At 47.1% G+C, this 23,393-nt stretch overlaps 10 protein-coding genes across 11 annotated transcripts, besides 2 other annotated features; 5 read left to right on the top strand and 5 right to left on the bottom strand.

The window, feature by feature from the left end:
• Nucleotides 1–337: 337 nt before the first annotated feature.
• TSTA_065000 (GTP-binding protein alpha subunit, gna, putative) lies at nucleotides 338–1,368 on the bottom strand (the record flags this gene model as incomplete). The annotated part of the gene is made up of 5 exons (XM_002340385.1): nucleotides 338–469; nucleotides 519–648; nucleotides 705–824; nucleotides 882–1,046; nucleotides 1,304–1,368. The coding sequence occupies 5 exons, from the start codon at nucleotides 1,366–1,368 to the stop codon at nucleotides 338–340; spliced, it is 612 nt and encodes a 203-aa protein (XP_002340426.1).
• Nucleotides 1,369–2,953: 1,585 nt separating this feature from the next.
• On the top strand, nucleotides 2,954–4,764 carry TSTA_065010 (quinone oxidoreductase, putative). Its single transcript, XM_002340386.1, has 3 exons — nucleotides 2,954–3,964; nucleotides 4,021–4,195; nucleotides 4,247–4,764. Exons 1-3 carry the CDS (start codon nucleotides 3,021–3,023, stop codon nucleotides 4,292–4,294), a joined length of 1,167 nt encoding a protein of 388 aa, XP_002340427.1. The 5' UTR covers nucleotides 2,954–3,020; the 3' UTR covers nucleotides 4,295–4,764.
• TSTA_065020 (uncharacterized protein) lies at nucleotides 4,445–6,203 on the bottom strand (the record flags this gene model as incomplete). 2 transcript variants are annotated; one of them, XM_002340388.1, is made up of 6 exons in its annotated part: nucleotides 4,445–5,052; nucleotides 5,122–5,345; nucleotides 5,405–5,653; nucleotides 5,705–5,722; nucleotides 5,775–5,860; nucleotides 5,928–6,203. In XM_002340388.1, the coding sequence occupies 6 exons, from the start codon at nucleotides 6,201–6,203 to the stop codon at nucleotides 4,445–4,447; spliced, it is 1,461 nt and encodes a 486-aa protein (XP_002340429.1). The 2 variants fall into 2 exon arrangements, with proteins under 2 accessions (XP_002340429.1, XP_002340428.1); XM_002340387.1 differs by having other exon boundaries at nucleotides 4,445–5,345.
• Nucleotides 6,204–7,423: 1,220 nt separating this feature from the next.
• Nucleotides 7,424–9,119, top strand: TSTA_065030 (arginine metabolism regulation protein iii; the record flags this gene model as incomplete). The annotated part of the gene is made up of 2 exons (XM_002340389.1): nucleotides 7,424–7,518; nucleotides 7,571–9,119. 2 exons carry the CDS (start codon nucleotides 7,424–7,426, stop codon nucleotides 8,907–8,909), a joined length of 1,434 nt encoding a protein of 477 aa, XP_002340430.1. The 3' UTR covers nucleotides 8,910–9,119.
• Nucleotides 9,120–9,488: 369 nt separating this feature from the next.
• TSTA_065040 (mitochondrial 37S ribosomal protein RSM19) lies at nucleotides 9,489–10,654 on the top strand. The gene is made up of 4 exons (XM_002340390.1): nucleotides 9,489–9,577; nucleotides 9,653–9,668; nucleotides 9,787–9,969; nucleotides 10,052–10,654. Exons 1-4 carry the CDS (start codon nucleotides 9,535–9,537, stop codon nucleotides 10,092–10,094), a joined length of 285 nt encoding a protein of 94 aa, XP_002340431.1. The 5' UTR covers nucleotides 9,489–9,534; the 3' UTR covers nucleotides 10,095–10,654.
• TSTA_065050 (TFIID and and SAGA complex TAF10 subunit, putative) lies at nucleotides 10,641–11,569 on the bottom strand (the record flags this gene model as incomplete). The annotated part of the gene is made up of 2 exons (XM_002340391.1): nucleotides 10,641–11,099; nucleotides 11,186–11,569. 2 exons carry the CDS (start codon nucleotides 11,567–11,569, stop codon nucleotides 10,641–10,643), a joined length of 843 nt encoding a protein of 280 aa, XP_002340432.1.
• Nucleotides 11,570–12,061: 492 nt separating this feature from the next.
• On the bottom strand, nucleotides 12,062–14,826 carry TSTA_065060 (MYB DNA binding protein (Tbf1), putative; the record flags this gene model as incomplete). Its single annotated transcript, XM_002340392.1, has 4 exons — nucleotides 12,062–13,309; nucleotides 13,366–14,019; nucleotides 14,070–14,635; nucleotides 14,784–14,826. The coding sequence occupies 4 exons, from the start codon at nucleotides 14,824–14,826 to the stop codon at nucleotides 12,098–12,100; spliced, it is 2,475 nt and encodes an 824-aa protein (XP_002340433.1). The 3' UTR covers nucleotides 12,062–12,097.
• Nucleotides 12,863–13,240: a mobile genetic element.
• A 1,577-nt stretch (nucleotides 14,827–16,403) lies between the features above and the next one.
• On the top strand, nucleotides 16,404–17,101 carry TSTA_065070 (uncharacterized protein; the record flags this gene model as incomplete). Its single annotated transcript, XM_002340393.1, has 2 exons — nucleotides 16,404–16,987; nucleotides 17,020–17,101. 2 exons carry the CDS (start codon nucleotides 16,404–16,406, stop codon nucleotides 17,099–17,101), a joined length of 666 nt encoding a protein of 221 aa, XP_002340434.1.
• Nucleotides 17,102–17,906: 805 nt separating this feature from the next.
• TSTA_065080 (2-hydroxyacid dehydrogenase, putative) lies at nucleotides 17,907–19,050 on the bottom strand (the record flags this gene model as incomplete). Its single annotated transcript, XM_002340394.1, has 3 exons — nucleotides 17,907–18,313; nucleotides 18,386–18,676; nucleotides 18,822–19,050. 3 exons carry the CDS (start codon nucleotides 19,048–19,050, stop codon nucleotides 17,907–17,909), a joined length of 927 nt encoding a protein of 308 aa, XP_002340435.1.
• Nucleotides 18,733–18,769: a sequence feature (T-rich).
• Nucleotides 19,051–21,581: 2,531 nt separating the features above from the next.
• On the top strand, nucleotides 21,582–23,203 carry TSTA_065090 (MFS transporter, putative; the record flags this gene model as incomplete). Its single annotated transcript, XM_002340395.1, has 3 exons — nucleotides 21,582–22,070; nucleotides 22,121–22,221; nucleotides 22,289–23,203. Exons 1-3 carry the CDS (start codon nucleotides 21,587–21,589, stop codon nucleotides 23,201–23,203), a joined length of 1,500 nt encoding a protein of 499 aa, XP_002340436.1. The 5' UTR covers nucleotides 21,582–21,586.
• Nucleotides 23,204–23,393: the final 190 nt, after the last annotated feature.

A 23,393-nucleotide genomic window follows, 5' to 3' on the forward strand; every position in this document is an offset into this window, starting at 1 on the left:
GCACCACTCTCATTCTGTCGCAAGCTACTTGAAGTCAATCAACCTGATTGTTATACAGGTGAATACCATTGTTTGCGATATGATTTACCGCTGACTTGCAATTTTGGCAATAATGCTCCTTTTAATAGCTGTGAAGATACTCTGTAATTTGGTGGTTTCAGTCCCGTCAATTATGCTTGAGGAATAAGATTATCAGTGTTAATCCATCAGTAACACGACGGAGTAGTTACCAAGGATTTACATTTAAATGTGCTTTATCGACTTTCTTGAATTGTTCAAAATATACTTGGCCGCACGGCCTGGGTCATCTCTGCCAGTATAACCGGGGAAATACTTTTCAAGAGGAGATTTTAACTAGCTTCTGTCCCAACAAGTCGAATTTGGTCAGAAACGGAAGAATACTAGTCTTCGCAAAATGGTCTGAATTAACGACTGCCTCAAACAATGACAAGCTCTCCTTGAGCCGGTTCTGACAAGCCATTAGGTTCACATCAAGCCTACTCGATTGAGTAATGTACTTGGTTGCGATCTTCCAGCAAGACTTGATCGTATTCGCTCAATGCAGCACAAAATATAACTAAATCTGCATCTTCGATAGAGCCGGCCCACTTCTTTCTTTCACATCGTCCTCCACAAACATTAGCCATGCTTCAGGTAGGTCAGCGATATGAAAGGGAATCGCGGGTTTTAACTGTTAGCATTACCGATATTCTAATTTATCAATATAGAAGCCCGCCATCGGGATGTCAATTCCTACTCTGATCCAGTCAGCCTCGGTTGGCTCGAAGTCAGCACAAGCAATCCGTTTGGCTTCATTAAACAAACTAGTATGCTGTTAGCAGCCCTTCGAATATGTGGTACTGGTATTGCATAGTGAATACTAAGGCGTTGAGTCAGGGAGGTAGACCTTTTTTCGATGCTCCGTAAGCTTTTTGATACTTCCATCCCTCCACAACGAGGTTATAGTATCTCCAACTTTGGGGTCAGGAGGAGTGTCCGGATCACCAAGGGTATATTCCATTAAGAAGTCCAAGTATTCTTGATTCCTGCGTTCCGTCGGTTCCAAGTTATGCTTCCGCATGTATATTATTGTCGTCTTTGCCACGTAAAGTAAATTCGCGTAAAAAATTGATGTTGGGACCACCTAGACCAAAAAGCTGCGCGCATACTAGATGATCTAGTATGGTAAGATATAGTATGGAACAGAGACCAGGCAGAGCGAGGCGGGATTCGCAACAATTGACGGGGAAGTCTGGTTAGCTGATAGTCCCGATATCCGTCGCGGAATAGGATGTGCGTCTACTTCATAATAATCGATTTTCCGCTCTCTATGCCGCCTTTAAAGATGTTAGAGGCAGCATAGGGCATATGTAGGAGACTCTATGTACCTAGAATCGCGATCTTAAGCACACGGTTGTCCATTGCGCCACTCTGAAGCAGCAGCTCCACCATCGATTCGTGTCTATTCTTCCCAGCTTGACGCAAAGGTGTCCTGCCATCGTTATTCTTCGAATCAATATTGGCACCATTCCTGAGCAGAAGCTCAACGACCGAATAATGTCCGTTTTCTGCAGCTTGGCAGGAGAGGGGCCACCGTCAGCCTGAGCCGTCACAATCATCACCCCTGCAAGCTATCCCCTAGGGTATACCGAAAGAAGGCTTAACCCTAACCCTAAATAACTAACTAAAGAAGAGGCGCCACAGGAAGAAAAATGAAGAGAATTGAACTAGGACTATCACTCTTTCTCCCACTAGGTTTTTTAATGAGGATAGTCACTGGTTGCATGGATATTGATAAGCATAAGTATGATACTCGCGGACGAGCATCCCTTGGAGAGGGCAAAGTTGTAACAGCACAAATGTGACGATGCCAATCTGCTTGATTTGAGTACCCTATCCTAGCTAGCTATCTCGTACAAGCGGTGCTTGTCGACGGGTAATATTGAGCATAAGGGGGGAAAAGGAAGAAATGAAGCAAAAGTTCTGGCCCTCGTTTCGCATGTAAATCTCTGTGCGAGCCGCCATTCCCTATCCAGCTCCAACATATGATGTTGATATGACTTCCCAATACGGCGCGGATAGGGTTATACGGCTCCGAGCCCTATCTGTGAACTGAGACGGAAACACAGAGCTATGCCCAGCCGTCACACTTGATGCGTTTGCTAATATAAATTAGTGGGAAAAATACTTTCCTCTTGCTATTACTCCGTCTTTTGGATTTAAAAGCCGGCACAATTCGAATTGATCCTTCGTTCACGTCTGATTGCTATTCCACAGGATCCACTGCCAGCTCTACCCGGGTGCTCAATTCGATTTACTCTTGACCCACAAGGGACTGCAACAGATGCAATGATCATGACCGCACTTGATAAGGTGGAACTAGTCGCATTAGTCGATTCTCGTGGAGGTTTGGCCGGAGAAGATTTGAGCTCCCAGCCGTTATCTCAAGGAGAACAGAAATTATTTGCTCTGGCCAGAGCTCTGGTCTCGAAAGGGGCACGAGAGGATTCTGGTACTGATTATGCTAGAGAAAAAGATGGAATCTGGCCGTCTAGGCTGAAATGTGACATCTCTAGATGTAGATAGTTATTTCATTTTTAATTCTTGCAAAGGGCTAATTGACGAATATGCTGTGTCTATTGTGAACTGACCGTCCGTTCAGGGCACCGTTTGGGTTGAGTAGATCTCGGAACGATGTCCGATGTCCCCGCATCTATAGATCGCATGTACTCTTCCTTCAATCATCCACGACAAGATAATAGGCTTGTTTTGAAGAGACAGAAGAAGTACAGAATATATACTCCGTCTGTCTGAATGCTTACCAATCCTAGATGTAGATCGACAATGACGAAAGTGGGCGGATCTATTTCCGTACTACATCGCACAGGTACCCCACACTCCAAATGTCCAGCTTCCATCCTTTTCCAAACTCTTTGGTTATCTCCTACTCTACGGAGTCCGAAGGGTTATAGTCTCGTCGGTATAAAGTACACCTCGCATCCTGGAGATCCAGCGACTTAATGTATCTGAATCGCGCAATTGCCTCACAAGCAAGAACCATCATCAACACAAGAGCAAGACTTTCAGCACTCCGCTCGCAGCTCTCCTCTCCAATTCTACCACCATCACCACCAACATCGTCTTTCATTAGCCCACACCTCAACATAACCCGCAAAATGACTTCTTCCAGCATCCCCACGACCCAAAACGCCGTCATAATCGAGACAACCGGCGGTCCCGAAGTCCTCCAATTCCGAACCGACCAACCCGTCCCCTCGCCCAAAGAAGGCGAAATCCTCGTTAAAAACCATATTGCCGGTCTGAATTTCATCGACACCTATTTCCGGACGGGATTATATCCGTCCCCAAAACCTGAGATTCTGGGTCGGGAAGCTGCGGGTACTATTGTCGCGTTGGGATCTGGTGTAACAAATCCGTATGGATTCAAAGTTGGTGATCGTGTGATGTGGATGCACAACTCTGGATATGCGCAATACACGGCTGTTCCGGCCAAGACTGCGATTAAGATTCCCGACGGAGTTAAGGATGAAGATCTTGTTGCTTCGTTCTTGAGTGGATTGACGGTTTTGACGTTGGTTAAGGAGACTTATGCCGTGCAAAAGGGGGATGTTGTTCTCGTGCATGCCGCTGCTGGTGGTGCGGGGATTCTGATGGTCCAAATTCTCAAATCGCTTGGTGCGGTTGTCATTGGGACTGCGGGTGGAGCTGAAAAGGTTGCTCTCGTCAAGAGTCTGGGTGCTGATCATGTTATTGATTATCGTAGTGAGGAAGGTAAGGATTGGGTCAAGATTGTCAAGGAGATTACAAATGGCAGGGGAGTGGATGTCGTTTACGATTCGGTTGGTAAGGATACCTGGGAAGGAAGTTTGGAGGCCGTCAAGAGGAAAGGATTTGTGGCTTGGTTTGGTAATGCCAGTGGCCCTGTGCCGCCGCTTCCTATTCAGTAAGTCATCTCACCATGAAGGGCACTGGCTTCACAATTACTGATACTATTTGCAGACGTCTTTCACCAAAGTGTATCAAGATTGCTCGGCCCATGTTGAATGGTTACCTGGTGGAGAGGGAGGAATATGAATATTGGGCCGGCCAGCTGCTTGAACTGTTACAATCTGGCAAGCTGAAAGTCAAGATTAATAAGATATTCCCCCTGGCGGAAGTACAACAAGCACACAAGGTAAGCATTCCTCAATTTGGTTCTTTTGGACTGCCTAACGGAAGAGAATAGGATCTCGAGGGAAGAAAGACCACCGGGAAAACACTTCTCAAACCATGAAAGAGTTCTGAGGCACCCTGGAACACGACACCAAGTATTCGAGTTAATTGACTAGGGGCCTCTTTTAAAGAAAGTTCAGGTACATATCATAGTGACAATCAATGATATTATTTTCTGAGTAGATCTGTGCGTTTGACTGCGAGCAAGGTGTTACTCATCGTAGCTCAGTTCGCTCAGTTCATCATTGTCGCTTAGTACATCTTCCACGCCGTCAACCTCTTCATCTTTGTCGATCTTCTTAGTACGATCACGAGGAGTCCTCCAGCCCATCATCAGGTCATTCAAACACGGAGTGAAAAACGAACAATAGGCACTGAAAATCTCGTCGAAGAAGAACACTCCGCAATTCAGCTTGTAAACACACGTTGCCACCTTCATGCCCCGATGGCAGTGCTGGAGAAGGTGCTCCTCGAGGAAGAATTCAAACTCCATTCCGCGAATGTCCTCCAAAGTCTCACCAGGTGCCAGATCGATCGGTGCCATGTTGGGATCACGCCACGCCTTTGCACGCACTTTGCCTACAAAATTTAGATCTGGTGCGTGGGTGTTGTAGAAGTCACGTATTCCTTCGTGAGGGAGAAGGATATCAACTACTTCAAATCCATCAATGTCTTGAATGCCATCCGCGGAAAGCTCTCCTCTCATCGCAAGGTCGCTGAACGAGGAAGATTGCTCATCTGTGCCACTGGCCGCAAGAGCAAACATTACAATTTTCTGGGCCACTGTCGGTGTCATGGATCGGGTTCGTGGGATACCATCTTCCACCCATTCATTAGATTGCTCGGAGCCAGTATCATTGTAATGGTAGCCGCCAAAGAGAAACGAACAAGCTTTGTTGAAGTCTCCAGGAGCACCCTTAAGGAGGAGCTGATTATCCCAAAGCTGCTTCTCTGCGATGTTGCAATACTTTCGAGCCGACTTGATGTTGTCGCTGTATTCAGGGACGACATCATGATAGAGGAGGTAGTTGAGCCAATTTCTGATGGTATCAGTTGCCAACTTGATACCCTGGATACCTTCTGGCCTGTAAATTTCCGGGAGATAGAATGATCTAATAAAAACATGTAAGTTTGAGGGAAATGGCCATTGGTGCCTTGTACAATTGCTTACAGAAAGGCCTTGGTGACAAGCTCAAAATCGACATCCAATCTCATTTTGTCAATGCTGATGTCAGTTTGGGAGCGAGCAACAATAATTTCCTCTTTTTCCATTGCCTTCATCTCCATTTCCGATACACCTCCGAACATTTTTGCGCCAACCTCAACACCGCCATACCTGAGGTATAGAGAAAATGCCTGCATGCGCTCCGTAAGGAGTCGGCGCTTTTTCTGGTACCTGTTGAGTGCCTCTTGTATGCGACTATCTGGTATTAGTGCGGGAGATTCAAACCTTATCTAGGAGAAGACTCACAAGATGACGGGACGGTCACTGTATTTATGTTAAGTTCTATGGCCATAACAGTAGTGCATGATCGACATACCTATTGTAGATGTCCCTCTCGTACTCATGCTCGTCGGGTGTGATGGGCACTTCAGTGAAGGATTCTTCGAAACCTGTAGGTTTTGGCTAGTAGAATGTCAGATCAGTTCTGTGTCACTGGATAAGACCTTGTTGAACAAGATGTCAAACCTACCTGTCCATGACTCTTGCTTTTAGGCATGTTTCTGTACTTCTCCTTCATGCGAAGCCTTTTCTTCTGCTTCTCAGTCAACGGTTTAGGCTTCTCCTTCGTTTCTGCTGGGTCAGCTTTTTCTTCCACTTTATCTTCGACCTTCTCCTGGACAACAGTAGGAGGCGTCTCCCATTCATCTTGAAGAGTTGCAGCTTGTAGGGCCTGACCAAGCTCCTGAGGAAGGATCCCATCCCCAGTGAGAGTATTCGGATAATCTATTCCTTCGACTGCCTCCATGGTGATGGAGTTGCTTGGATGTAATCGAGATGGAAAAAAAGATATGAGATGTGTGAGAGTGAGGGAGATACGAGGTGAGTAGAGACGAGCACGGAGGGAAGGAGGTGAGGATGATGACAAGTCACCTGATTTATTTATATCATTTTGTTTGTCAGTCTCATTGTTGCCCGGTGGAATCTCTCCTTTGGAAAGTCCCTAACAAAGGAAGCTCTTTGAGGGTAGACATCGTGATACCTTGAACAGTATAATGAATCCAAATTGATACATGCAAGGGCTGAGAGATCCATGAACTCCACGTGTTGTGCCTGCTCTGTAGAACTACAGCAACGAGGCAATGCAAGCTTGACTCAGCATGCTTGACTCAGCATGCTTGGCTAGGCTGGCTGGACATATTCAGCTCAGTGATTGTAGTGGTTCATGTGATAACCTATAGCCATGACCCCTTCTATGAAGAGAAAATCCACCTGCAATGAGCCCAAAGAAGCCATTGCGGTCTTGTTTCAGCCTTTGTTTTTTGGTGTTTTGCTCAAGTTTCAACACGATGTGTACATCCTACTAAGCCGAAACAGGCATAGCGGTAGAGACCTACGTCATTGGCAGGCGGTCTGATTTCCGGTGGAATACTACCTCCTGATTGGCTTAGGGCAGCCTGGCCTTATTAATCCTTGTCCTGGATCCTGAACTACCGAAACGAAGCTACTTCCCTCAACCTCGTGGACGTGTACTACTACTGTACCTCCCTCTGCTACTCTATTGCTACGAGACCGCTGGCTCATACCGCTCCTTTCTGACACCATTTCCCTCTGCGCTCTCTCCGAAAATTTTCCGATTCAGCTATCAGGAGGGCGGAGACTTTTCTATCGAGTCAGCTCTCCTACGCCTGCTGATTCTGTATCCGTGAACAAGTTGAACCCGTCTCTCAGGCACATCTCTCGCATCTGCTGTTACTTCTCCACCGAGCGCATATACACCGGGATCATCAATTGCCGACGCACGGATCCGTCTTCATAAATGGCTTAAGTGGTAATTGCAATTCGAGCTGATATGGAATCTTACCTGTCTCCTAATTGTTCTTTTCTTTGTCTCTACGATTTACGCATGACTATATCTCTACTGCTTCGTCATCCATCTAATATTACCCATATCCGCTGCGCGGCTAACCTACGGCATGCTCAATTGAATCCTGCGACTTCGTGAGACGACTATACCGATTTCGAGACATGCTTTCATCATCTTACAAATCAGATAGCTTCAAGGGCCAAAGCCTTGATAACGACAGCTTCACCACCAACTTCGATCATGCTGCTGCTGGACAGTAGGTCTCAACGAAATTTTATATAGCGCGAAAACACTGACGTTGTATCTAGTGATGGTCTTCGGTGTCACCTATCCGGTTCCTTGATCGCCAAGCCTTGCACACATGGAGAGGTCGCATTTTATGAATCGAGCATCCGCCATCCCAATTTTCATGCTTTTATGCCTCAATGGTACGGAACATTGACAGCTTCGGACCAGCAGCAGCCGCTCTCTGTCGTCCCAGGTGTACAAAATGGGAGAACTGTACTACCATCACTAGCAACGCATTCCTCCACCAACGGTTTCACGGTTACCAACCAAGTATCTGCGCATCATCACCATCATCATGTGACCCAGCGAGAAAAGCCATGGACTCCATCGGGAGGGCGCAAGTTGGATACTGGCATTTCAATTGTGCTCGAAAACATCGCCGAAGGATTCAAACGGCCGAATGTTCTAGATGTCAAACTTGGTTCTCGGCTATGGGCTGATGATGCCCCTCCCGCGAAACGTGCAAAGTTGGATGCTGTTTCAAGAGAGACAACAAGCTCTAGCTTGGGCTATCGAATCGCGGGTATGAAAGTTTGGGTCGGTAATAGAAACGAGAACGGGTCTGCGATAGAGAGCATGGAGACAGAATTCACTGATCCATATATGACGAAATACGAAGGCTCAGAAGCACCAAAAGGAGAAGTTGTCGAAAAGAACGGATATAAGCGTTACGATAAATGGTACGGAAGGGCATTCACTGCCGATAATGTGAAGGAAGGATTTGAAACTTTTCTAGCGGGGGCTAAAGCTGGAAAAGTCGATCGCTCGAAACTGATTGCTTCTCGACTGGTGCAAGAGCTTCGAGCGCTGAAGTTCGCATTGGAATCAGAAGAAAGCAGGATGTATTCGTCGAGTGTTTTGGTGATCTATGAAGGAGACCCAGACGCGCTTGAAGAAGCTTTAAAATACGAAGAAACTCGAAAGTTAGAAGAGACCAGATCGTCTTCTGAATCTGATGCCGGCACTGAACCTTTGGATGATATTGCAGGCGAGTTTGACATTACTGAGCTCGGTTCCTTGCAAACAATGGGTATCCCCAATGGTATTTCGAACGGCATTGCGAATGGTGTTGTAAATGGCGGCGCGAACGGTGGCCTCAACAATGCTACCAATAATACTGAAGCACGGAATATTCCTGGGGCGTTAAACATCCAAATAGATCCCCAATCGCTCGCGAATATGGAGGACGACGGAAGTTCCGACGAGGAGGAAGTGCCCATCAAAGTACACGATTTTCGGTTAATCGACTTTGCTCACGCCAGTTGGACACCAGGACAAGGTCCTGACGAGAATACATTGAAAGGGATCAGAAATCTAATCAAAGTCATGGAGGAACTCGCTGGCGAAAGCGAATCATAAAAAGTGGATTGTCATACATGTCATTTGAAAAAGGGATAATACTGTCGCTGTATGAAGACATTGTTTGCATTTCAAGGGGATTGCTGGCAATCTCTGCTTTGTATCTGCTTTGTATTGTAGCTTTTGATTTATCGCTCGCATTGTTGGCGGATTTTTGACAGAAACAAACACAAAAACTACTGCATCGCGAAATATAGAACCTTTTCACATCACTTTTCTTCAGGCACCAATGTATCCCTTCGACAGCAGAATAGCCAAATCCTTCCCAACTTGAGATCTAGAAAAACATGCCATTTGACAAGAGGCAGCGAACCATAGCAAAGCGTAACTACCTTGCAGGCTGCCTTCAAATGCTTTTTCGGACTACTTATAATTCAACGGTGCAAGTACGGACCAATCAGCAAACGCGAATTATGAGAGAGCACCCGCTGTAAATGTTGTTCCTGGCTTATAAGACCTTTGTTAATGCTGTATTCTCGAGTGGCTAAAGGCGATGAAGCTCGTTGTCGTCGCACAGAGCTGACCGCCCGGCAGAATGCCAGCCTACAGCGTCCGACAGTCCGAGTTTATTGAGTAAGCAATCCCTCATTTTTCACACACAAGCCACATACAAATCGTCGCCGCAATGTATCCGACAAGAAGTCTACTGGCACGGTCAGTGTGGAAGGGTGCGTTTAACACTTATACTTTTATTCAATGTGCTGTTAGAGCTATTATGCTGACAATTGCTTCCGTTGCAACAGGTCCAAATCTCGTCCCGTATGCTTTCCCTTTGAGTCCTTGAATCCAAGCTACCACCTCTTCCTTCCGGCGCATATAGAAAGATCTCACATACTCATGGATGACAAATCTAATAAGCCTTTTGGAATGAATATAGTCTCCCTCTCCCCCGCCAAATCCCTCCTCCACCCGGCACACCACCCATCAAAACTCAAGCCCGCAGCGCTACGATATTACCCAATTTCGTCGGATTACGCTTTTCAGTACATAATGGGAAGATTTATCAAGATGTCCTGATTACGGAGGATATGGTTGGACGGAAATTGGGGGAGTTTGTGCCGTGAGTTCTTCCTCTTCCTCTTCCAAAACACTGGAAACTTTTTGATATTGGATGGGAAATTGACGATTGATTGCTGGCAAAGGACCCGGAAACGATTTACGTATAAGCAGTCGAAGAACAAATAGATAGATTTGCTTGATTTCTGCCTTTTTCTTTCAATGGTTCGACTTTTTATATCCGTGTATTTGGCTTCGGGCTTTAATATTTGTTTTGCCCTTCTATCATGTCACATCACCGGGGACAACAATTTGCTTGGCTGATGGATATCTGTTGAATTATTAGCGCTATTTTGTTGGAGGCATGCTAGCCGAGGGTGCCAGGTTGTACAATATACTATTCGGATTTGGAGACTACTACTGTTCATGAACATTATCTATTCCGCATGGCTAGATCTGTATGTTATCTCAATGTTATGTAAGGACAAGCTCCATGAGGGCTTATCCGGAGACTTAACAAATGTGCCACCCAATCGTGATGTTATGCCAAACGAACCAGAGCGCCATGAACCTGAGACCCGAACGCCAAACCCTTTCTGCCTATTCATAAGCACCATATTTAACACAACCAATTGATGACATCTTTTTGATCTCAGAGGTTCCAACCCCCTGCACAAACGCCTATCCCATCGATCGAACACCAAGTCCTCCTTCAAGACTGAGCAGTGTCAAGAACTACCGATAAAACTCCCCCCTCTTAATACTAACCCCATATTCAGAAACAGCCATCCCCAAATCCTCCATAGTAAGCACAGTCCGTCCCTGTCCCGAGCCACCTTGCCCACCCCCACCAAAACCAGGTCTCTGAATACCAAGATGCGTGTTCGCCGCAGCACTCTTCTTCCCTGCGTCACCACCTGCGCCCGCTGCACCGGCACCGCCAGCGCCGCCAGCTGCATTAGGCGCATTCAGACCCGCAGCTGCATTCAGACCACCCATGGGATTGTTGGCGGTTGAACTGTTCGAGGCACGAATGCGCGAGTATTGATATGCATCGGCAGCGATATCGGCGACAAATTTCTGCGTTGCGAGGGCTAGAAGGCGTGCGAGATGTGGTGGTGTTTGATTTGGGCCGTTGCCTGGTGGTGGGAGGCCGGCGACTGTTAGGTAGTGAGCTGTAACGGCGTCTGGGATCTGTAGAATGTCAGTTGTTATCCATGTCAAATCAAACCCGTTCTAGTGTCTGATAGAAAGCAGAAGGTATTCGCCAATGAACGTACAATAGGCGCATATTCATCCATCTTCCCCAAAAATTCTCTTAAACTACTCTCCTTCTTAATAGGCGGCGCAGCAGCAGCACTGGCAAGTGCATTCGCAGCAGACGCAGCTGCATCGTTTGTACCGTTGACGGTGGTAGTAGGCATATCGTCAGTATTGTTCATATCAATATCGTTGTCAATATCATTATCGAGCGGATCGCCACCTCCAAGGTCAATGTCACGGTTGCCCGTTGTTGCGTCACCTGCCCCCTGTTGAGTTGAGGCTGTCACTGTCTCTGATGATGAAGGAAGTGCTTCTGTTGACTGTGTGGTTGGTTGTGTACTGGATGGAGGAAGTTGTGAGCCAGCCGCTGACTGCGAGGTGTTGGTTGATGAGTCGGCCATATTGGACGGCCGTGGGCGAGCGAACGAATAAAGAGACTAGGTCGGAAAACAATGAACAAATGAACGAGGGGCGACCTTGCACTTGGTGGTTTTTTGTCACCCGATCACATCAATTATTAAGTAAGGTACTTTTTGGACGGGGGTTCGATGGTACTTTGAAAATGTCGTGTTACCCTAGCAAAAAGGTGATGCGACTGCAGGTCAGTGGATGGGCGAGACCGTGCTAAGCACCGGTCTTGGCATTCCTGGCTGTATTAACCCTAATTCATCATTATTTGTACTTGCTCAATCAAAAATTACTCTATTGTACAGTCCTCAGGATTTATCGCATGATTCATTGTTGATTCTAAATATATAATATTGCATAAGAATACAGCTTGATTATCGTCCAATTTGCTCCCCAGGTACCCAACTTCAGTCCGTAACGCCGATTACAATATCACCATAATATCACACATAAAAACCAGTAAGTAGCCATAACGAACATATAAGATTTGGTAGTACAGGAATTCAAATTTGTGCCGCATGTTATTGAGGCACATGATGCATATCTGCAGTCGCGGTATCCATAGCTTCATTGTGTTGAGCAACCTGAAGCAATCCCTCTGGAACTTCCTGACCAAGACTCTGAATCAGTTTCTGTTCTTCCGTCTGATCAGCCATGGATTGATCGTGGGACTCCGGACGCTCCGGTTCTTGGAAGACCGCCGGAGATGCTGACATGCTATCTGGACCTTGACCAGGTGACATATGAGCACCAGCAAGAGCCATCATGCCCTCGATACCTTCGACGTGAGCTTTATCCTCCTCGCCACGCTTCTTTTCGCGTTCTCGTGCCTCGTTCTTCGCGGCTTGTGCAGGTGCGCGAGTCTTGAGCTCACCGGTCACAAATTTCAAATAATATGGCACCTCAATCCCGCTCTTGAGGAAGAAAAGTTTTAGATTCCGAGCTTTGTCTTTAAGTTGTACCTGGTTCCGATCCTTGAGTGCCTCGTTGATTGTGCCACCGGGTCCAAACATTGCTAGGATCTGGCTCCAATGAGGCCCCTTGACACGATCCAGTCCGGCCATCAGAGCGTTTTCCTCTTCGGTGGTCCAAGGACGACGTTGACTGGGTAGTCCAGCTCGGCGACTGTTGGATGATGACTTGGCTGTTGCTGCCATGCGTGCTCGCTCATACAACACTTGAGTTGGCTGGGATTGCGAATAATGAGGGACGCCTGGCATATATCCATAATTAGTTACCGCGTCAGTAGATCGCATACTGCTAGATCCGTTCTGTGGAGGGGTGTATTGTTGAAAGCTCTGAACCGGAATCGTATTATGTTGAAATGTCAATTGCTGAGGATATCCCGGCGGCGTAGGGCTATGCTGATAACCTTGACTGACGTTTTGTTGGCTTGTCTGTGAGATGGACTGAGGGGCCGGCGTGCTTTGAGCCGATTGCGGAGCATGTTGTGGTGTCTGTGCTTGTTGGGGCTGTTGAGGCTGCTGAGTTTGTTGCAACTGTTGTTGCTGATTATGTTGCGATTGTTGCTGGGATTTTCTCAGCCCATGACCCTGTAAAGCAATCTGTGCTGCTCGTGCCGCACGCGCGACGAGGTCCCCGTGAAGGTTGCGATCTGTCGTAGCTTCTGCAGGTTGAGTAGCAACGGCGAACTGGCTCTCGAGAGGTGCACCGCTAGGACCATCTTGACTCTCGCCGGAAATTGATTGACGGCCTTTGACGAGCTTGCGAGACTGGTTGTGGTTCGTTAGCACATCAGACAGTTGTATTTTAACGGCTGATGACTCACCTGTAAGCTGTTTATGGTTTCAAAGTTTTTGCTTATGTAGGCGCTAAGATCCCTCAAAAAGTCCTCCCAGTGGTACTTGTCGGGTAATGCCTTCATGGCTTCTTCATTATTGATGTCCGCAAAAATGATATCGCGTCTGGATCGCGCTCGTTTAACAAAGTCCGCTTCGCTCGGAGCAAGTTGACGCGTACCCGTTCGCTTTGAGAGAAGACGCTGCTCCAAGTCATCAGGGAATAACTCGAATAAAATTTCCGTCCTCGTGCGCTCTTCATTGTTAAGCGATGCAATAAACGCTTGCGTCTTGAGCTCAAGGAAAAGAGCGCCCTGAACCTTGAGCAGACGACTTCCTTCGGGTACAAACACATCGATGAAGTGGTCGTTGAGCTCGGCGAAACTTATTTCCTGTGATCCAAAAATGCTAGACACAAACGAGGCAAGGTTGGCTTTGCGTATAATATCAATCTGAGTAGGGTCTGTCAAGTCCAAGTCGGTTGGCGACAAGAACGCTTGTTTGGTCGAATACACTCTCTTTGTGTGATCAAATAGCGACCGCATCGTTGCATATGCCTGGCCGTTCTCTGACTCAGGTTCAGAAACGAACGAGGTAATATCTTGGTATGAGGACTTGGCCAGAAGGGAAAGTATTTGTGTTGACTAGATGCTCGGTTAGCAACAAGTCGTAAACAAACCGGATGAACACATACGAGGTTGTCGAGAATAGGCAGGCTCTGTATCTTTAATGATAAACTAGCTTTGACAAAGGTCACATTTTTGTTTGGCGACTGTTCAGAGTTCTCTGTAGGCTGTTGGTCCAGTGCATATTGCTCCTCCAGCCGTTCGGCGCGATCAATGATACTCCCGAAGACAGCCGCAACCTCAGGATCGGGCGCATCAGTTGATTCTGAGGTATTGTTTTCAGCATTGTTCTCCGCCTTGGTCTCAGCGTCGTCATCTGCACTGTTCTCTGTGTCCTGCTCTGCGTTCTGCTCCGCATTATTTGCATTGTCTTCCGCATTATTTTCAGTATTGGTCTCGATACTGTTCTCAGTATTGCTCTCCACAGGTTGAGTTTCTGGTTCTGTTGCTGTCTCAATAGCGGGAGGGTTGAGGGCAGCTATGAGTGCCTCTTCGATTGGGTCTTCATGAGCTATGTCTGTCTCTTCTTTGATGTCGGGAGAGTCGCCAAAGCCGGGGTCCGTACGACGTTTCTTATGCGGATGCGGCGAGCCTGGCTCATCCTCTAAATCATGGGTTGCTTTCTCAGTAGGAACTATAAAGTATAAGTATACTTCGTATGTCATAAAGTTGAAACAATGAACGAGGGTTGTCGGGTAGTCCAAGCATGAGCGGCCATGCGGATGACCGCGACAACAAGAAACAGTAATCTGGCTTGTTCAGCAAAACGAAAGTATACGCACCATTTCCCTGTTCAGGGAGTGCCGTTGAAAGTTCTGATTCCATTGGTATTCCTTAAATGAATACTGGAGCATAATAGGGTGTATGCTGGACGTGATGCTGGGCTTGGTAGCAATGGGATGTCCAGGAGAAGAAATGAGGGCTTAGGGATAGGGCGCAGGAGTAGGGCTTGCCGAAGTTGAGAATTTTTCGAGGAGAAACCCAGCCGCCGGTCCGCTAGCCGGATGCAGTATAGCTCCCATCAACTCTCAATGCTTGCATGTGACAGGACAAAAATAACCCAATCTCGCCAACAGTCCAGCCAAAAGATCATCCGATGGATATATAAACTGGTTCAGACTTTGCAGCACCCGGGAAACGCGGTCAACGCAATCTGGGTCCCAGCGCACATAGATAGAGCAAAAGCTGAAGCACACAGATCAATGAAAACAGAATTCCAACCAGAAAAACAGCCGTTCCAAGCCAGAGCAACGGGCCTTTAGAATCGTTATTAATGCAACACGCCAGGACTCGACTCTTCCAGAAGGCATTGGAAAATACTCAAAAGTTATCGACACTGCGCTCCCGGGAAAGCATGTAAAAACTCTAGTCCAGCTTCGGACAGGAACGACAAGGCTCAACGGCTATTTGAATAAGATAGGTGCAGTAGACTCAGATCTCTGTGCCTGCGCCCAAGCAAGCAAGACAATAGAACGCTTTCTATTCCGCTGGACGAGATGGACAACAATGAGACAAGGCATAGATCAATACATAGAATCAAGACGAGGAAATCTATCCTTTTCTTGGACCTTGGTGGAGAATCACGTCCAGACTCAGACCGATGGCAACCAGACATGAAGGCTGTCCAAGCAATCAGCTTCGCGATGTCGACAGGAAGTCTGAAACCGGAACCAAAAACCGAACTTCAACCAACCCAGTGAAACAGGAAGCAATCCGACCCCTCAAAACCACTTCCTTTCGCTTTCCAGGTAGACCCTGCTGTAGCCTGTAGCCGCCGAAGATAGGACACTGCACACTTGAAGAAGATAACCTTTAAGCATATCTACCAACCAAAACATCTAACAAGGGAACCCCTAATATATTGACTGAAACATCCAAACATCAAGCACCCACGCTATGAGAACAAAATATGGGCTATCGCGAGTGCAAGCCAGATCTGTGAGAGGAGCATGTAATTAGCGGACTAGTGCCCTATATGGTTAGTCCGGTACGGGGGGCTCTACGTGCTGTACAACACTACGAATGCTCCTCCGTTACCACATAGCTACGAACTTGCAACTATTTGCTAGGCGCTAGTCGTGTCCTTACATACGTACATAGAGCTTCAGCCTTCAAAACGAGATTCCCTTGGATGAGTGAAGATCGACCAAGGTACTAATCACAACCATGACGCGTCTACTGCGATCTATCATCACCATGGCCCTCACTAGCATGATATCTATTACTCCCGTCAGCTCGACGACATCTCCTCCAGCCTCAGCACCCTCAGGGGTAGAGTAGACGTTATCTTTCCCATCCACAACGCCACGTATAATATCACTGAATCACTTCCCATTGTATTTGCCCTGCAGAATTTAACCACTGCTGCTGCCCTCGGACCCTTCACTTTTGGTTGGGACATCATGCCATACAGAAAAGTTGGCGAGAACCAGGAGCCCGGTGGCGTTGTCAACGACTATTGGGCGACAACTTTCACCGCTGCTAACACCACTACCGAACCCTACATTCTCGTCAACCAAACAGACGTGCAGAAGTGGCAGTTTGGCCCATGGTATCCCAACGGCCCCGTGTACGCGCTGCAGTGGCCTATAAGTTGGGATGGCTCCATCAAGACGTGTGACTCCAGTCCGTTAGGTCTATTTGGAACGCTCTTCTTCAATATCAACATCAACAGTCCGGAACCCGACTTAAAGAGTTTGGTAGGGGAATGTCCCCAGCTAGGCGGTGCGTACGAGATCAACACAACAGCTAAGAACAGCTCCTGCTCCGCGGTTGTGAGCAATAGCAGTAATGGAGACTCTTGTGCTGTCCCCTTGAACAAGACTACAGTTGGGAGTATCTCAAGCGCCTTGCAGAGCCTTATTACAGCGTCAGCATCCACAGCAGCGGCCAGTGTAACGGTCACACCTTCACGGCCGGCGCATAATATTGCTGTTAGTTCAGATGTTCCGTTACTACATGTATTGGTTGCTATATTTCTTCTTGGGTCTTTTCAAATGGTGATATAAACATTTATAGCCGTTACAAGGGCACCTTCACGAGATGTGGTGATCTTATCTCGAATGATCCGCCATGGGGTGGAGAACGTGAATGTGTATAGGGGACAGTCGGAGTCTCTTTCTTGAAGGCTCGGAAAGTCTTATAAATGTAACACTATTTAGGGTTAGAAATTGAAGTTTAAAATTAATATAGCGCACAAGCTCGGAGGAGACAGTGGCTACTCGGTCGTAGTTGGAATTCTATGAGGCTTGAAGAAGCATAGAGCTCTAACTTGGGCCAGAGCCAGCACAGAGTTGATAAGGAGCTATGTTGGTAGACCTGGGACGTCCCTTCTACCTAGAGTAAAGTGAGTTCAGAAATGTGGGATTATTATTGTAGTGAGTGTTTAAGCATAGTTTAGGTTTACAGTTATAGTTTTTTGCCATGTCTGTAGCCAAGTTGGTAGCTAGTAGTACGTTAAAAGCCCCAATAGACACACAGTAAAATGCACCATGCTACGTGTAATGGTCTGTCATTCCGACTGTTGTCCTATCTGTCACCGCTCCTTCTGCTTTGAATACGTTAACAATAAGCAAGCCAACCAAAAACAGTCCACGAAGTGCATTGCTCATTGTGTTGGGACCATCCAACCGTCCCTGTAGCGAAGCGTACGTCTACTATTTTCCCTACTGCCCATTAAACCCGACCGTATCAATCTCTTCTCCGAGTACTTAACATTCGTTCATTGTACCCAGGCTAAGGCGAAACGACGTCCCTAATATCGCTCCTGGCTATGACAACATTGATAAGCTCCTTGCCCTCCGCTCTCCGGGCTAGATTCTCCTCTAGGATCCTGTATGATGGATCAATTGTCCCCGGAGTCATAGCACTGACATGCGGGGGAAGATGAAAACGTTATGACGTGTCTAGACTTCGCTATCAGCTGGGAGAGGTTCTGGTTCTGTTACATCCAAAGCTGCACCTAACAAACCGTCATTCCTCGGACGGTTCTTCAGTGACTGTAGGAGGGCTGTATGATCAAGGACGGAGTCACGGGCAATATTTACCAGGAAAGCCAAATTTTGGGCGTTCATGATCTTCAGCTCTTCGTGGCCGATGATATGCCGTGTTCCTGCGGTAAGAGGAAGAGACAAGACCAGGACATCCGCGCCGCATGACAAAAAATGGTGGAGCTCTTCTTTTGTCCGTCCACTAAACCACACACCCGGTATTGTTCCATCAGGTTCTCCCATTCCTGCTTGGTGGTAAGTTTCTTCTTTCCGGGAGGTATGGACAATGAGTTTCATTCCTAGGGCTTGGGCTACACGGGCAACTTGTTTGTAAATCACGTCAGCGAATCTGAAAGGACATGCGACAAGGTATGGAAAAGTCTCGAAAGACTAACCTTGACGCCCAATCGACCCATAGCCGAGAATCGCCATGGTCTTGCCATAGAGATTCAAAAGTGCGTTGCCTATATCGACGCTGCGCCAAGTTCTGCTGCGTTGCAATTCCTTGAATGCGAAGAGCTGGCGGAACTGTCCTAACAAAGCTCCGATTACCACTCCGCGACAGCAGGCGACGGGCCGTTTACTGAATTGGTGGTGCTGATGTTTGAATCTCGCAAGTCGAGTTTGCTTGCAACGTGGTCGATCCCAGCTACGTTGAAATGGATGTGGCGAAGCTTCGGTACGTCCTTCGGGTTAGGCACGAAGCCCATAGTCATAGTCACTGGATTTCTCGGAGGATCTCTTTTTTTCCTGTTTTCTTTTTTTTTTCTTTTTGTTTTGTTGCTCCGTCAGGCCTTTCCTTTGCTATCTGTCATTACTAGAGTCTATTACCAGTAGGTACATCCATCTCTTGCTTCACAAAGGCTTCCCTAGCAGGAACGTCGTGGCGCATATAGGTAATTCTCATGTTGGGAAAGGCAGTCCGTATCTGGTCAATGATGTCCGTTCGTTCCTGGAACGGTAGGGTGATGAGCAGACGCTCCATGGTCGTTGCGGTTTCGAACGCTCCGATCAAACTGAGGATGTGGTTTTCAGTTTTTGGGTTTCTCCATCCGATCATCAAAGTAAGCTAGCTTTATTGATATTATAACGTATCACGAAATTGATAGTAGCTGTGTCGCAGGAATTTTGTAATAGGAGCAACTTAGCGGCCCTGCTACTGGGATAAACCACCAAGTTGCAGGCTTATCTGGGGTAGCAATCAAATACTCCGTACGGAGTACTAATTAATTAATTAATTGGACCCCTATTCTATGAGCACGTTCTACCGTAGTAACTCTAGTCTGGTAGGTTCGGGCTTATATACCCGTCATTATAGCCCCTTTCTTACTACTGCGTACACTAACTAGCCTTTACATGGAACTTATTCTATGAATCCAGACTTTCTCTTTAAAAGCTAAACTGGAAATGGTTAATATTCCATCCACTAATAAATAATTAAGTACAGCCTCGCCGTTTCGTGCGACTTTCCGCAGACGAGTTGACTCATTCCAGAGACCACCTTAACAGGGGCGGGAGAATATCTTATTCCTTCGCAGAGTCCCAACTCTGTATAGTTGGACTACGTACTATTCTTCCCATGTACTATTCTTCCCATGCCAGTTCTCAGAGACACAGATACGTATTTCGAGAAGATTTGGTTTGCCCAGTAATAACATAGGTGACTTTGGCAAGCGCCAGAGAAGATAATGTTGCCCATAGACTCAAAACTTCATTTCGGCTTAGGCTTATGTGATCAGACGCTTCGCGAAAGCCTAGCTGCGTTCGTAGCAAATTGAACGACTCTGATGGCAATTCTAAAAGAATAGCATGCCCAGCAGACACAACGATTGTGGTGACATTTGCATTCAGGGAACGGAATTGAATTGAAAATTGTTGTTCTATCATTCTTGCATAATTCAGATGAATTGAAACACGACACCAGGAACGCCCGGTGCAAAGGGAAATTTTGTAGTATACATACAAGACGAGATGCCAAATGCTCTATATCGCGCTAGATCCTCTTCGTCTATTTATCATGCGTGCTCGCTGCTGTCGGATTAGTCGGTTTATTCCAGGCCAATCCTGAAGAGTGTTTTTACTAGAATGAAAAGAAAAGAAGTGACTAGCAAGATTGTATGTATTCCGTTCTCTTCTGTCTGTTCATCAAGTTTCAAAGCTGGGGTTTTATAAACATCTTTGGCGGGGTGATTTGTGAGCTATCATGAGGGGTAAACATTGGGCTGAAATCTCGGTGCCCAGATATATGACCTAAGGTGTTTTTTTAGACCTGTAAGATCGAACATCGAATCTCTCTGCCTCGTTTGTAGTCCAGATTATCTGACAGCTGCATCGTAGGTGACGCCGATGGCAGTCGTCTTATTACTGATAGCGGCCGGTCGTTCCCCGCAACGATGTGTTCCTCGCTGCCATCATCATGGTATTGGCTGGTGTATCGTATCGAAGCCAAGGCGTGGTTAAAACTTAATCTTGTGGCCTTCTTGGTACTGAAGCCGTAATGTTGCTGGACTGAGGTTCCCCTTTAGCTGCTCGCGCCACCTGATTGAATGTCCAGCTGGCGCAGCATTGCGAGTTGCGTTACTCACAGTTTGTGTCGTCGACCTTTTTTCAATTCCAATTGCAATAAGTCTCATCACCGAGCAGAAGATAACGCTGTCATTGGTCGTCAGATCGAGTATTTATGTCAGGAGACAAGTCAACTTACAAGAGACGAACTGCAAAAATGAGGAACAGACCACTTTCTGCTGACGAGGTAAATGGAGTCGTTTAACAGTGTGATTTGAATATGACGAGTACTCGTAAGTAGAAACAGAGGAAACGCAAAAATAAACAGTATGATGATGGCGTGCGAGCACAACAATCTACAGCAGAGGCATCCATGGGAAGGATTCGCGTGGCTGCCGCATTACCTAGGGTATGGAAATGCACTCGAGGCCGCGGATCGACCAGTCGAATAGCAGCAGTTTTAGAATGAAAGTAGTCGCGGTCTGTTTCCATTTTCTTTTTCAAGTTACTATCGCACTTCCTAGTCCCTATGGTAGATGTAGCAGTGCTTCCTGTGCCAGTGTCTCAGGGATCGCAGCAGCCGCCGACAGGGCAGCGTGTGCTATGCTAGTCCATGATTAATTTATTAAACCAACTCGAACGTGACACCCACGCGGAGGAGAATATCCGGTCTCTTAGAAAGTAAGCTAGTATAATACGTATCGTCTTCTTTTGCTGGCCACCACAACTCTTGAATGGTTGTTTCCACGTGAAGGTGTGGGAAACCGGACAAGGGTTCGCTTCCTCGGTGGTGCCTTTGTATTAACTAGCTCCTGCAACATAATCTAGCTGCAGCTTGTACTGTAAGCGCGAGACATTTACCGTTAGTATAAAGTCGGCTTGACTTGTTCGCAAATTGAGTCCCTAGAATTGCCATGTACCTTGCTAGTGATAACACCGTTTAAGCGTTTTGCCTCGCCCTAGCAGAGTTTATATTCTAAAAGATTTTCCTTTCGTGATGAGATAGGTTACACTTTACTTGACCTCTCACTGTATCTCATTCTCTCTTGCAAGATTGCAATTCGTTCCACGTGAGAAACAAATGCATCAGTATGGGGACGGACACCGAGGTCGCTATTGTCACTAGAAGTGACTTCCCGTCTCATCGCCTGCCTATCAAAACTGATGAAGGAATCCTGACGAGAGAGGAGGCAGAAAGCCTGCTGAATTCAGCTGCTGAGAAGAGGCTGGTCAGGAAGCTGGATATTCACGTCATTCTACCAGTCGGAGTGGTGTTTTTCTGGGCGTTCGTGGACAGAGTCAATCTGGGCTATGCAAGGCTTCAGGGGATTGAGAAAGACCTGCATATGGTTGGCAACGATTTCAATGTGGCTTTGCTCGTGCAAATCGCGCCATACATCTTCTTCGAAATTCCAAGCAATCTCATCCTTAAACATGTTCGTCCGTCGCTTTGGCTGGGTGGGTTGAGCCTTTGCTGGGGTCTCATAACCCTAGGCCAAGGGTTGGTCAAGACTTTTAATGGACTTGTTGTACTTCGAATATTCCTCGGGCTTTTTGAGTCAGGTCTAGTACCGGGTATTCTCTCCTTGGTGACTTGGTTGATAGTTCGTTCTGACAATCTGCAGGAGCCGTGTATTTGACTTCAATGTATTACACCCGTTTTGAGCTGCAGAAACGCATGGTTGGATTGTACATCGCGAATTGTATCGCCATCGCAACCAGCGGAGTAAGTCCTTGAACCCCGCGTACTACACACTTGGGAAGTTGGGATAATAGCTCATCAATAGTGTTAGCTCATCGCCTATGGCATGGAAAACCTTCAAGGACTTGGAAGCTATAACTCCTGGCGCTGGATATATATCATTGAAGGAATTATTACTATTGCGCTGTCCATAATTCTCCTCTTTCTCATCGCTGACTGGCCCAGCCAAGCCAAATGGTTGTCCCCCGAGGAGAAGAGGCTTCTTGCAGCAAGGCAGATTGTCGAGGATGGCGGCTTCGCTCGTATGGATCGGCTTGACCGGAAAGCGCTCGTCCGCATCTTGAGCGACTGGAAAATATACAGCGCAATCATCATCTACTTTGCGGTCTCCGCATCAGTAAACGCGACTGCGTTTGTGCCAAGTATAATTGCGCGCCTCGGCTACACCAACGCTGCTGCACAGGCGTATACCATTCCGATCTACCTTGTGGCAAGTGTCCTGGCATTCGTTGCAGCCGTGATATCAGATCGCTTGCGAAATCGATTTGCGCCTTGCCTTTTTGCAGTATTACTCTGTGTTTGCGGCTACTCAGTTCTCCTTAATCAGGACAAAGTCTCACTCCATGCGCAGTATGGCGCGCTTTTTCTCTTCAATGGAGGTTGCTTTATGGTCCTCCCCACGCTGTGGACGTGGCTAAGTAACAATATGGCCGGCCACTATAAGCGATCATGGTCGAGTGCCGCCCAGATCGGATTAGGCAACGCAGGCGCCATCGTACCCACTATGACATTTGTCGTCCAAGAGGCCCCAGCTTATACAAGAGCCTATTCAGTTTCACTAGCCTTGATTGTCGCGGCGGGACTGGTCATGATTCTCACCGAGTTCGGTTTGTGGTGGGAAAACAAAATGCGTGACCAAGGAAAGCGAGACCATCGCCTCAATCTGCCGCAGGACGAGGTTGAAAATCTGGGCGACGATCACCCCAGCTTCCGATTTACATACTAAAGATGATTCCTGTCTTGCAGTGATAAGAGAAGCGATTGCGTCCTTGCTACTGATCAGACTCACTCTTTCCCACCCAACCGTTCTCGAGCCTGCAATCGTCTGTCCAGAGCCTTGTGCATCTAACCCTTGCATAGGGCCCCTTCCAACGTTGAGCCAACCACACTGACTTTATCGAAATACTATATTACTG

This window comes from Talaromyces stipitatus, genomic scaffold (genome assembly GCF_000003125.1).
Source record: "Talaromyces stipitatus ATCC 10500 scf_1105507295523 genomic scaffold, whole genome shotgun sequence".
Classification (NCBI taxonomy): Eukaryota; Fungi; Ascomycota; class Eurotiomycetes; order Eurotiales; family Trichocomaceae; genus Talaromyces; species Talaromyces stipitatus.

What these genes read in the sequence shown, in the direction of transcription:
- TSTA_065010 (XM_002340386.1), top strand. Translation starts at nt 3,021, where the DNA reads ATGTATCTGAATCGCGCAATTGCCTCACAAGCAAGAACCATCATCAAC. An exon ending in GTGCCGCCGCTTCCTATTCA is followed by an intron (nt 3,965 to 4,020) that starts GTAAGTCATCTC and finishes TACTATTTGCAG; the next exon opens with ACGTCTTTCACCAAAGTGTA. An exon ending in AAGTACAACAAGCACACAAG is followed by an intron (nt 4,196 to 4,246) that starts GTAAGCATTCCT and finishes GGAAGAGAATAG; the next exon opens with GATCTCGAGGGAAGAAAGAC.
- TSTA_065040 (XM_002340390.1), top strand. Translation starts at nt 9,535, where the DNA reads ATGTATCCGACAAGAAGTCTACTGGCACGGTCAGTGTGGAAGG. An exon ending in AAATTGGGGGAGTTTGTGCC is followed by an intron (nt 9,970 to 10,051) that starts GTGAGTTCTTCC and finishes TTGCTGGCAAAG; the next exon opens with GACCCGGAAACGATTTACGT.